Source organism: Varanus komodoensis, unplaced genomic scaffold, assembly GCF_004798865.1.
Source record: "Varanus komodoensis strain SLA01 unplaced genomic scaffold, ASM479886v1 scaffold35, whole genome shotgun sequence".
Taxonomy (NCBI): domain Eukaryota; kingdom Metazoa; phylum Chordata; class Lepidosauria; order Squamata; family Varanidae; genus Varanus; species Varanus komodoensis.
Window position 1 is genome coordinate 1,172,596 of NW_025335856.1, and position 13,254 is coordinate 1,185,849.

Sequence of the window (13,254 nt, forward strand, 5' to 3'; positions counted from 1 at the left end):
TGACTACGGCAACAAGAATGTCAATAGCTTCTAAATGGAAATCACCAGAGCCCCCAACTATTGAGGAATGGAGAAACAGATTAGCAGAATATGCAGTGATAGCAAAGCTACCAACTATGTAAATAGAAGACTGTTAGAAGAATTTAATGATAAATGGAAATTTTATTGTGCTTAGCATGATTAATGGAAGTTCATTGGCAGTTAGGAAAAGAAGGAGGAAAGCAGTATCTGTTGATGCATAGATTAATGATCTCTTTTCAGTAAACTCTCATAAAGTATGGGAAGATAGAGTTCAGTTTGGGAGATTGTAATATAGACTGTATCTGTTTAAAATTCCCTTGGCAATCTTGTCTGTTTTGTTTATCTTGTTCACATTATTTCATTCTGTTTATACTAGTTTTTTCTATTTTACATTTTTAATATAACTGCACATGTTAAGAAAAAATAAAAAATAGTATTAGGAGTTGGCAAAAAATGAAAAAAAGTCTTGTAGGGGTTCTGCAATAAATCTCAAAAATCAACGTTAAAACAGATTTTAAAATGAAACAACACGAGGCCAACTATTCAATTGTCAGTTGGCATCCAAGCGGCAAACTAGGAAATGCATCACATCATTTAATTCCTAGGACTCGATTGCATAGTGTTAGGACTAATCAAAAGAATTCATTTGAGATACTACCATATAATTGCTTTATTCATTCATTATATTTAAAATGCTTTCTCTTTATTTCCAAACCTACTATGTGCAAAGCACTCAGGCAATAGGAGCAGATGAAAGAAGGATGGATGTTGTAAGTTCACAATGCTTAGTAAAAATCAGGGATAGAGTTTGGGTTCTGCAGGAAAAAAAATGTCTTCACAAAGGTTCCATGGGTGAAAAAGTTTGGGAACCACTACTCTAGACCATACAGGACCTTCTGAATGTGGCCATTACACCTTGACTGCAATGTGCAATTTCTCTGTGATTACTGCAGGGCTAACTGATGTTTAGCTGGTGTCAAAACTGGCATTCACGATGTCAAAACTGTAGCCAGGCAGCTATTCATGATCCATCCTTAAAAGCAAAAGACAATCAGGATGGCCTGTGCCATTCATCATGTTTTAACAGTTAACAGTGTGCATGAAGCAAGTGCGTGCATATTTGTCAGTATGGTTCAAGAATGTACGTAACTTCCTAGAAGGCTGGAACAGACCATGGGCTATCAAATCCAAAGCATTCTTTGCAACATTAGATATGTGAAACACAAATTTATTTATGACCTGTGTAAACATATCTACTATCTTGTTACTGTATTGATTAAGTATGCTAGAATTCTTATTTAACATAGAAGTGAAATCCTGAAGCACTATGCCTTTTGTTTTGTGTGTTTACTTGCAGAGTAGGTGTGGCAGTAACTTTGCATGCCAAGAAAGAGGATTAACAAGAAAGATGAGGCCACAATCTTATGCACGGTAAGTCCCAGTCAGTGAAGTAGGATTAACTTTTGAGTAACTATGTACTGGACTGGGCACTTGTCCAGAAATTTCCAGGAACCAGACAGTAGATGCTGAGCAAAAGGCGTGCTTCTCCAAGTGAACCATGCATGCTGCTGGACTGTAGAGTGAGGAATATTAATAATCTGAAAATTCTCAGCTGAACACATTACATAGCTCAGAGAGCTGACAGGGACAAAGGTGGGCGGAATCCAATGTCACATGAGTGGAGTAAAGAAGTCCACTCATGCGATGAGACTTTCCTTGGTTTTCCCTCCCCATCTCTCCCAGCAGCCCTTTTTATCAATGAAAATCTGTTCTGGAGAGTCTTCAATCCCTTGGAACAAATTGTGCAGGCATGAGGGGGGGCATGGGTGGAGGAGGAATTGTGTCTCTCTCAGTTACATGATGGGAATCTTTCCTTTACCTGAACTACTTTCTTGGCTTTCACCCAAGATACTCTGATATGACCACCAGATGATCCTAGTGAGGTAAGGTTAAATAAGAAGTCTCAAAGAATACATAAAATGTATTTGGCTTCTTGTGTCAAAAATCTCAGAATGAGCTCCCGCCCCTGGCTCCATCTTCACACAGAAAAGCAAGCTTTTAATTGTTTGAAAGCTGGTCATAAGTTCAGTTTTATGGAACTGTAAGTACAGCCTTAACAGAGAAATTCAGGCAGCAATCCTGCACAAACTTCATGGGGATTACTTCTAAGGCAATATGCATGCAACTGCCTGTCAGACTTAAATATTATTTTTAAATATGAAATATGGAAGCTCTCTGAGTGGCATAGTATTGCATTCCTCTGCTCCAACAGAAGCTTCTGTGAATGGAATGGAGAGCAAGGTGATTTTTGCAAATTCCCTCTTTCTTGCCTCACCTCGGTTTTTCAAAAGATGCCCCGGCTAACTAGATCAGATTTGGGAGGGAGGCAGAGGGCCTCCAAGAGAATCTGCTAAAATTGTCACCTCTCCTTTTCTTCACTCAGCAGCAAGAAAGACATAAATGGATACAATCCTTAAAAAAATACTTAATCTATCCTCTTGTCAAAGCAGTGAGCCAAACCACATCATTCTATGCATAATGTCAGTGTTTGAAGAGACAGTGACAGTAACCTTACCTGACAACAACTTCATTTGTGGAGCTCAGTTCCACTACCAACACAGATGGTGAGGCTTCTACAGGGACAATTAAAGGAGGCACCGTTATATCCTCTACATGCTCCTCTTGGGACTCCCGCATTATCATAGTGTGCTGCTGCTCCACTGGTCTCTGCAGATTGCCATGACTGTGGTCTTTGGCATTAACATTCCGGTTTTCATTGATGTGCTGCTTTGACTTTGCATAAAGGATTGCCTTTTTGGGATTGCCGGATATGTAATCCACTGAACATACATCCGAGAGCGAGTCAAGGTTGTTCAGAAGATCCTGAGGCAAAGTTGCTTTGTACGTGTCTTCGTAGACCTTTGGGAGTGCATTAGCCCAAAGGCCACTGGAATATTTCAACAAGATGGCTGCAATTCTCTGCTTCAAGTCCCCAGGGGGTACAGCTGTTTTGGTTTCAGAGCTCTGTCTTATTACTGGAGGCTGAGGCCTTCCTTCTTGGCTTGAGACACCCTTTAGGGAATGATGCGGTTTTCCAGCAGGGTAGAGAAGTATATCTCTATGGCCACCAGAACATACCTTCTCTGCCTTTGAGGGAAGAAGAGTGCAAGTTAAAAATACTTATCACTGAAACTTGAGCATTTCAGGTAATTTGAAGCCGGTTTCCAGAAGCATCTGTGACCAGGCCATTTAGCTGAAAATCCCCCTGCCACCATTCAGTTTCCCACCGCCATCTTCCTTAGCACCTCAAGCTATGCATGTTCACCCTTCCCTGCATAATTATTCTTACCTGCTGCCCCACATACATGAAATGACTTTGAACTATGCAACAGAACTAGACTGCAAGATCAATGCAGGCTTAACTAATCTGCATTATCTTATTCCAACAGCAGAACTTTATTTTCTTATTACTATTTGGATTAAGTAGAAAATTTTAGACTTTTGTTTCATTAAGACAGGCAAGATCTCCTCCTTATGAGAGTTGGCTACCATTAATCCAGTTTCCACGAGAGTAATTTAACTTACTCAGATAGTCTTCCTTACCCACACTGACCATCATAACCAAAATGTGTAATTAGTCTGCAATTTAAAAAATGAAGGTGGAATCTACCACTTTTATTCATTGTATGCAAAATGAAAATACATGCAAGAGGCGCAGTTTGAAAATACCTTGTTAAAAGATTCTAGATTATTGCCATCTTACATCACTCCCTGAAGAAACATTAGCTATATTGTAAAAGTCATGGTGGATTAACGTAATAATCAAGAAAATGTGAAATCATTTATTCAAATTGCTTTCCATTTATTTCCCATTTGGAAATGTCTATATTTCCTGAACAAGCATGCATTCTAATGAGCTGTAATACCATATTTTTCACTCTATAAGACACACTTTCCCCCTCCTCAAAAGGGGAAATGTCTGTGCATCTTATACAGCAAATGTGTGTGTGCCCGACGCCCGGGACACTGCCGGCACGCCTGCACCACGTGGCACCACCTGGCCGGCACATGCTCGGCGCACGCTGCTCCGCACCCCCCCTCCGGCGCAGGTGAGAGCTGTGCCGCTCAGGGGGAGTGGTGCGGAGGAGGAGGAGCCGTGGGCTTTAACCCACCAGCCGCACAGAGAGACAGACTGCCCACCCCCACCGCCCAGAAAGACCCGCCACCGCTGCTGCGCCGCCTGGAAGACCACCACCGGCACACTGCCGGCCTGGCTGCACCACACCTGGCCGGCACGCGCTCGGTGTGCCCTGCTCCGCCCCCCTCCTCCGGTGTAGGTGAGAGCTGTTAATCACCGGTCGGTGTGTGTTTTCAAATGGCAACCCATCTTTTAATGAAGCCCATGGGGAAGTGATGGGGAACGTGCCTGTGATTATCAGGAAGCTTTCCATGGATCCCTCCTCTAAAAACTAGGTGCGTCTTATGGTCAAGTGCGTCTTATAGAGCGAAAAATACGGTAATTCCCATATCAGATTTCAATTCTTGCAATTAACAATCTGGTAGAGACGCATCGCTACAACACCCGGACCCATTACTCATGAACAGGTATGTGTCCTATCTGCAGTGAGTAGCTTGCTCTACGCATCTTGGGACCCCTGTAGTGTGTAGGGCTCCATGTCACAAAGGAGCCGCCCATATGCATACAGCAGAGTATCCTCCTCAGCCACCACTTGCAGATGACGGTGGAGGCCAGCCCTGCTCCATACAATTGTTGACTGAATATATTACATGCCCAAATTGGGTGAACAGCACACCCAAACAAGGATCAAACACAGGCTGTATACCAGGAGTGCAATACTGTTTTGGGATGAGGGTTCACATAATGTCAGGGGTAAGACACCACCCCCAATGTCATCTCTCTTTCTCTTTCTTTGTGCTGAAGGCAGTGTGTAGGAAGCTCAAGCTGTGCTCCCAACCCTGCTGCTCTCCACTGGGGACACAAGCAAGGATGTAACGCAAACTAGGCAGTGGGAGTCACCCACCAGAAGAGCTGCTGTTTATGGTCCACCACCTCCACTGTTATCTCCACTGGAGACAGTAACAGGAATGTAGGGAAGTGGTGGCTGAGATCCACCCATGCGGAGGGAAGCAGGCAAGTCCCCACCACCACTCAAACCCACTGCTCTCAAGGCAGGGGTTTTATGGCTGGGTTGCACCACTGCTCACTGCTATCGCCCATATCAGTTCAGAGATATCAGCAGGAATGCCTTCTGAGGGGAGTCCTGCTGTGGTGGGGCTTGACATCTTACGCTTCATCCCCTGAAGGAACTGCACATGTGGCATAGGCTGAGTTTGTCCTACAAGGTGAAGGTTCTATACCCCCCATTTTATGCAATCCAGAAGCAATCTAAAACCTTTTGTTATACAACCTGTGTTGCTTTTTCACAGCAAAATTCAATCTCCACTGGGATGAGGAAGTTTTGGTATCACTCTGTACATGCGCAAGGATACAAAGCAAGTTCATATCCCTGAAATGTGGCTCATTGTTCTTATAAAAATGAAGATCCTGAAAACCTTGCTGTAGACCTCAAGATGTGTGTGTTCCATTTAAGTTCCCTTATAAACCAGCTTTTTGAATTAATTGAATTGGTTCAAATCAGAAATCTGGCTTTTAAAAATCAAATTTCATCTGCTGTGATGAAATTGGCACCTACCACACAAACATGAGGCCAGTATTCAAACTGTGGGAGCAAGGCTGTATTCAAGTCCTCTTCATAGGCCTCTCTGTACAAATGTGGTATCTTCGATAACCAAATTCCATTGCTGAAGCGATCCACAATCTCTTTAATTCGTTTCTGAACTTCATTTATATTGGTATTTGAAGGATAAGAAGAGGGAGGTTGCATAAACTGCCTTGTTTCTTTCATATTTTCTGCAAAAGCAAGCACACAATCCTGAAGCCTGTATTTCTTTTGAAAAAGAAATATGGCAGAACTATCATTATAGCCAAAAGTAGGAAGCCTGTTAGCAACTAGATTTTCCATCTGGGGTGTGAGTGGGAGAGATATTATGGGAAACCCCAAACCCAGTAACCAAGTTCCTTTTTCAAAACCTTTGTTTTTAGCTTCATGTCCATACAGAGACTCAGGAGGCAAAAATCCTCGAGTAATTTCAGATGTCCAGCTGAAGATTACTGTTGCAGCAATTTACATGCCCGGCACTGTCAGTGTTTACATACAAGTAGTAGCTTAGGCCCTAGCAACTGTTACCATGGTAACTAGCCCTTCCTGTTCGTGAAGGTTCCTTCCTTCTTTCCTTCCTTCCTTCCTGACTGGGGTGGGAAGCTGCAGTGGAGATGAGACAGCTCAGGTGTGCTACACCTTCACCAAGGTTTTGAACAGGTGCTTACCCTTTGAAAGGTGCAGCGATACAGAAAGCTGAGCAAATCATTGAGCTGAGTAGAGAAAGCTTGGCAAACTGGTCTTCACACATCAGAATAAGCAAGGATCCCAAACTAAATACCAAGGGGCATGGCGGGGTGGCAGCGAGAAGGGGAAATACATGACTGGGCAATTTTGTGCCTCTCAATTTTCGTGTTTCCAATCACAGGGCAGACCAAACAAACCTTTAGTGTAAGAGGTTTTAAAAATGCTAACCTGAACTAAAAGAAACTATGTAAATATGTGCATGTGCGTGAGGCACATATTTACATTATATTTACACAATAAGAAATCTTGCATAATTGTGATGGGATTCTTTCCTTCCTTTCACTGAGCAGCTCCCGCTAGGCAGATGCAAAGCCCCTATCTGTGATGCACAGAGACCACAAAGAACAGATTCCCTCTCCCCTTTTGAACAGACAATTTGTTTAAAAAGAAATGCTTAGAAATGCTTCACTGACTTTAAGAAAGTGTTTAATTTTTTTGATGATCCATGTAAATTAATTCTACATTCCATTGCCAAGTTATGGATTTCCTCACTGGACATTAAAAACTCAACTCTTATTACTTGGGTGAAGGATAAGAAACAGCAAAAGTAAAGTTTATCATGAGTTCTGATGCACCAAAGCTAACGCTACCAATGCTAATTAAACAAAAGTCAATGTTGTACAATTTGAGCTTTTCAGGAAAATTATGTATTTACCAAGGAAGAACAGACCTAGTTCTGAAAAAAAGGAACTATTGAAAGTCATGGGAGCTGAACACTGAGGATAATGGTCTACTCTGGCTAGTACTAGCACTCAATTATTTTTGGAATGTGCTAGTAACAGTTCACTTATTTTGGACTGTCATCCAATTATTTTTAAATTAATCACAGATTAAACTAATTGACTTTGCATGTCAATTGACCTAAAGCAGTCTTCCCCAATCTTGTGCCTTCCAGATACGTTTGGACTGCAGCACCCAGAATTGCCAAGTCAATGGTCCTGTGAGCTGGGAATCTGGGAGTTTTGGTCCAAATGCCTCTGAAGGCCACCAGGTTGGGAAAGGCTGATCTAGAGAATACATGAATTAATAAAATTACAGTTCTAGTATTTGTGTTGATAAGTACATATAATATTGCTAGAATACCAAAATAGAAATTATTTCACAAGTAGCTAGCAGAAAGTATGGTCTTTGCAGTCAGCCATTCACTTGTGCAGCCCTGGTAACATACCATTCACATCCAAGGACAAGTTTCTTGATAAATGAACTTGAAGCTCCCTCTGAAACCGTGGTGGAAGCACTAGTCGTTTCTCAGGCCTGAAAAACCCAGAGCAGAATATACCCCTATGAGTTAATTTACACACTTAAATACCATCAGCTAATATGTTCAACATAAGACTATTGCCATGTCTTATATCTGTATGAATTAATGGACAGTAATCACATTATTCAAGAGAGAACCATTTTATTGCATGTTGGATGCCACAGATCCTGTAGCCCAGAAAAGACTCCTTCATCTAACAAAACAGTTTACACATGGAAAAAAGGGACATTTCAACTAGATAATTAAGCACACCTTTAAGCATCTACCTATCACAGCAGCAAGATTTATGCCTTTATTAGTAGAGATTTCACTTCATTCCAGAATTTAAGAAAAAGTCGAATGACTAATCATCTACAAGCAACACAACTACTTCACTCTGAAAGCTTGTGTATTTGCAGGACATTCTTTCTTCATTAAAAAATAATATTCACCACCAGATGGCTCTGTTTGATCAATCCCACAGTATAACTTTGCCTCTGTTTAATGCTGACTAAATTGTCATAGAACAAGAAAGCTTTTGAATCCTCTAGAACTTTTACCCTCTTGCACCTGATGAAAACAGGGGAGGGAACAAAGAAAACACTGGTGTGTTTGAAGCTACAAAACCTGCATTTAGTCAGTCTTAAGATGATTTCAAAAGAGCATCTGTTTTAGTCCTTTGCACCAAAAACAATGAGACTCATGGCACCTTAAAAACTAACAAATCTATTTGGTTACAAGTTGTCATGGACTATAGTCTAGTTCCTAGAGCGCAAAAGTTAGCAGACTTTGGTCAGCAATTCTATGTTCATTTACTTGGGAGCATGTCTCATGAAACACAGTGAGTTGCACTATTAATTGGATTAGGTTCTAGTAGGTGCTATTGGGTTTCAGACTGCACCCTGGCCCATTTAGACAAAGAATGTAGTGACAACTAATACTCCAGTTTTGACAAGTTAAAAAATCCAGATCCAGGGAACAGCTGGACTTCAGATTTTTAAAAATGGGGGAGCAGTCATTGCTATTTCCTTTCTCTTGGTGATTTTAGTGCAATCTGCAACTTGTATAACACCTATTAGAAGAGGATGGGCAATACTGCATCCCAAAATTGTAAAAATAGTTTGTTTAAAAACTGGCATCCAGAGGAGTAAAAGAAGTCATAATTAACTTGATCCTTTTAGGGTTCTAAAGACAATCCAACACAGAATTTAAATTTTGTACATTAATTCAGTACTGCACTGGATAAAAAATATTGATTGATTTTAATCAATATTTTAATGTTTTAATACTGAATTTTATTGTTGCATTTTATTAATTTGCAGTCAGAGTGGATTGTCAATTTATGTTGTCAGCAGTCCAGAGACACAAGGAATTGGATGGCATACAAATTTTATAAATAAAATAAATAAAAAAATAAAATACTGCTCCATAGCCAAGGGCTGTCTGGGCAGCTTAAACAGTCCCAAACCTCCTGAAGCTGTCTGCTTCATGGTAGAACCAAGCCGAATTAAGTCTGTTCTTGCATTCCATCATGTGACTAAGTAAACACTGATTTCATGGCATCCAGATCAAGCCAACTTTCTCTCTCCCACCTTCCTTCACAAACAGCCTGCTGATTTTTTCTGGAGAACCTGAAAGCTTGCTCACTATTCCGACTAATCCTAATTAAGGTATTGCCAGCAGGACTTATGCTACATCTTTTGCTTTTTGTCACTTTTGTAAGATTAAAAACCAAACCAGAACTAGCACTCATAGCTGCTGCCTTAGCAGACCCCTCCTCCAGGGGCCTGGAGAACCTAGGAATCCCCCCAGTCATTCTTTCCAGGTGAAAGGGGAAAGGGCTGGAGTTTCAGTTGCTAGATTTTCCACAGCTGTCTTTACATTGGATCATGCAGTAGCATGGGATGGAAATGAATGAGTAGACTGTACCAGTTTGGACAACTGGTTGGAAACATTTTTAAATATTCCCTTGCATGTAAAAGATCTCTGCACAGCAGGGAGATGACAATAAAAATTTTGTTCCTTTCAACCATAACAAATAACTTATTTGTTAGGACAGCTTTCAAAAACCTAACAAATTGTTGTTGTTGTGGGGATAAGATGGAGGAGGAGATGTAAGCTGCCTTGAGCCCTTTGTAAGGAAAAGGCAGGATATAAATCCATAAATAAATAAATCACACACACACACACCTGTGGCTGATAATAGTAGAGTTCACTACCACTCCTGCTCTGTAGATGGGCTGACAATGAAACAGAATCATGGAGAAACTGGGAAATCAGGACCTACCAACCACCAGGTGTTTCAGGTGAAGGCAGTGGATATCCATACAATTCACCCCTACTGCAGGGTATTCCCACTCTTATCTATGTTCGCAATAAACCTGGCACTGTGCATTCTTTTAAGAAACCTTTCCTTTCAAGGAAGACATTCCACCTTGTATAAGGGTCTCTTGTCATTCAATACTCTTCCCAGATCCATGCAAATACACTGCAGTTTGAAAATGCTGCTTTTCCTGGCAGCTTCCTCAGTAAATACATTTTGTCAGCCACAATAGCACAATAGGAGGATTATTCAAGTAATCTGAACTATTCTGCTAAGTCCATCATTGTGGCTGGGCCAGCAAGGACATTAGCTGCATCATGGTTTGTTGATCCAGAAGAGCAACAAACAATACACGGAGAAGTGATGGCACAGCAGCTGAGCTTGTCAAGCTGGGTTTTAGCTGAAAGGATAGTGTGCGTGCACATGCGTGTGGGCGGTATTGCACTGTATCAGCAGAACTTCAGCATCATGTTGATTTGTTTTGCATCAACATACACGGAAATTAGATGCACCAGTACAGTTTTGTTGAAATTCAAGAACAGGTCATTGTCAATGTCTGAAGTCTCTCTATGCTCAGCTTTGAATATAACCTTTTAGTTGACATTATCTAAGACACTGAAGACCTAAATACAACTGACCAATTGTGCAAGAACGTCTGTAACAGCATTGCTTTAAGGAGGAGGAGAAGAAAAATGCCATTGGTCTAAAGTCTAGAATTGGGGGGGGAGGGACTTAAATGTGAAGTGGTTTTTAAACATTTCTTTTCTAAAGTTGGAAAACTCCTTGCCAACTGAGTAAATGTTAATCTGTTTTTTTTAAAGAAGTAAAAAGCCCAAAAAATCGATTCAGTACAAGGCATGCGTTCAAGAAACAAGGAACAAGCATTACTCCATCTTTGAAATGTGGGGATCTGTTCTTCATCCTCATGCTTCCCCCACCATGACATTATTTAATTTCCTTTATTACAGTTCTATACAATCCATTAGCTGAAGCTCTCTGGGTGGATTATGATGATTGAAAAGCTTAAAAATAGCTATTATACATAATGCAAAACCATTTATATACAAACAGACCACACAAAGACATGCATACATATATCTTAAATATCTAAACTATTTTAAACAATCAACAGTAAGGAAAATCAGGGCCTGATTTAAAGCTTACCATATGCTGCTAAAAGTCTGAGAACAAAGGGCACTCTCAATCTGGCACCAAAAAGATAACAATGTTGGTGTCAGGCAAGCTTCACTGAGGAGACCATTCCATAATTGAGGGATTAAGAAAACCCTTGTGTTGTATGCTTAGACCACCTTGTCTCTGTTAACAATCTGGCTGCAGCATTTTGAATGAGCTGTAGGTTCTAACAGCCATCAAGGGCAGCCCCATATAAAGAGAATCAAAATAACCTAACTTCAAGGTTACCAGGCAAATGGTTAATCCTATTCATATGGAAGGCCAGATACTGAAGATGAAACTCAAATACTTTGGCCATCTAATGAGAAGGAAGGACTCCTTGGAGAAGAGCCTAATGCTGGGAACAACTGACGGAAAAAGGAGGAGGAGATGGCAGAGAATGAGGTGGCTAGATGGAGTCACTGAAGCAGTCGGTGTGAGCTTAGTGGACTCCGAGGGATGGTGGTAGACAGGAGGGCCTGGAGGAATGTTGCCCATGGGGTCACGATGCGTCGGACACGACTTCGCAAATAGCAACATTCATACAGAGGCATAGATGGGCCACCAATCAAGGTTGGCAGAAGATGCCTCAGGACACTGGGACCACCCCAAAATTCAATTGCCAAAGATGGCACCAAGTAAAACCCAAGTAGAGCAGAATATCAATTGTGGGACACTGGAAGAGAATTCTACTTACCTAGGAGCCCAACATACTGGCATTTAACCAGTGAAGTTTTCCCTGGCATGGAAATAAGTGGTAGGAAAAGCATTCACCTACTACATATTCATACGGTACACTTATGAACTTTTAATAGTAAATGCCTTCACTTAAACTACAAATAAACCCAATATTGAAATGGTACTACAAACTTCCGTACCTCAAATAGCTGTCCCCACCATTCTTAGAAAAGAATAAAATGGAAATTATAAATTGAAATCTTCAATACTGATAAAAGAAGGTTTAATTATCTGGGCATAGAAATAATATCCTTTCATTAACAAAGTGAATGCCTCTGGGAGATCAAATTTCCCCTTCCCTCTCTGCAACCTTCCAAATCTTTTCCAGAGCATTAAAGGACCCTCTGGGGCAGATCTGGGGGCCACGTATTTGATGAGGAATGGAAGTTCCAATTGTGCAAATAGGTCTGCTCACCTAATATTGGATTTAAGTGTGTGTGTACACAACATCAAATGACAGAAGAAAGAAATTTACCATTTTAGAGAGAAGCCTCAGGGAATATGCATATAACATAATTAAGAGCAATTAATTTGCTATTAGCATGTCATTCATTATATACATTAAGGCTGCAGTTCATGCTCATTATGTAATAAGTGTGCACGATTACTCAGTAAAACTCACTTACGAGTAACCCTGTTACATGAGCAGGCTGCAGCTCTCATAGTTGGCTGTTCACTGCAGTAACAGACTCCTGAAAATACCAGCAAAAGCATCTCTTTCTAATCAGGGTCTGAAAGAACTTTCATGGACCACAGAAAACTGAAATGTTTATTTAAATTACTGAGCAGCTTTTCAGTGTTTACACATTCATTCCTTAATTGTGCACGTGCAGTTTTGAATCTCCCGCCATTTATTTCACTTCACAGAGGAATCTGAAGCAAAAATTAGAGGCTGCAGAAGTTCTACTGGACAAAGGCCTTGCCACCACATGTTGTAGGAACCATCTACTCAAATAAGCGCTTCATCTGATCCTCAGAACCTTGTTTCTTTAGCAGAGTAGATGCATATATTAGCAATCCTATCATCATTTATACCACTACTTTTGCAGCCCGTTCTAGGAGCTGTGTAGCAGTGTAATTAGCCATACTAATTTTAAACTGGATTACTGTAGTTAAAAAGGAAACATTGAGCAGGTAATTCCATGCACCCAATCTCAAGATGGTTTTCCGCTAAATGAACAGAAATAAAGGCCAAAGATATTCTCTTTGCTAATTTTTTCCACTATCCAACCCATGCCATCATTAAAAACACAAGAACACAGACAATTAAA

The 13,254-nt window shown here is 40.8% G+C and overlaps 1 protein-coding gene across 3 annotated transcripts in view; it reads right to left on the reverse strand.

Annotated features, from left to right (window-relative positions):
* TDRD7 (tudor domain containing 7) overlaps positions 1-13,254 on the reverse strand; it is a 50,432-nt gene that overhangs the window by 28,118 nt on the left and 9,060 nt on the right. For all 3 annotated transcript variants that reach the window (XM_044439577.1, XM_044439576.1, XM_044439575.1), the window contains exons 5-7: positions 7,678-7,763; positions 5,736-5,953; positions 2,597-3,168 (exon numbers count right to left, since the gene is read on the reverse strand). In XM_044439577.1, coding sequence (XP_044295512.1) covers positions 2,597-3,168; positions 5,736-5,953; positions 7,678-7,763 — 876 coding nt within the window. The remainder of the gene's footprint in view (positions 1-2,596; positions 3,169-5,735; positions 5,954-7,677; positions 7,764-13,254) is intronic.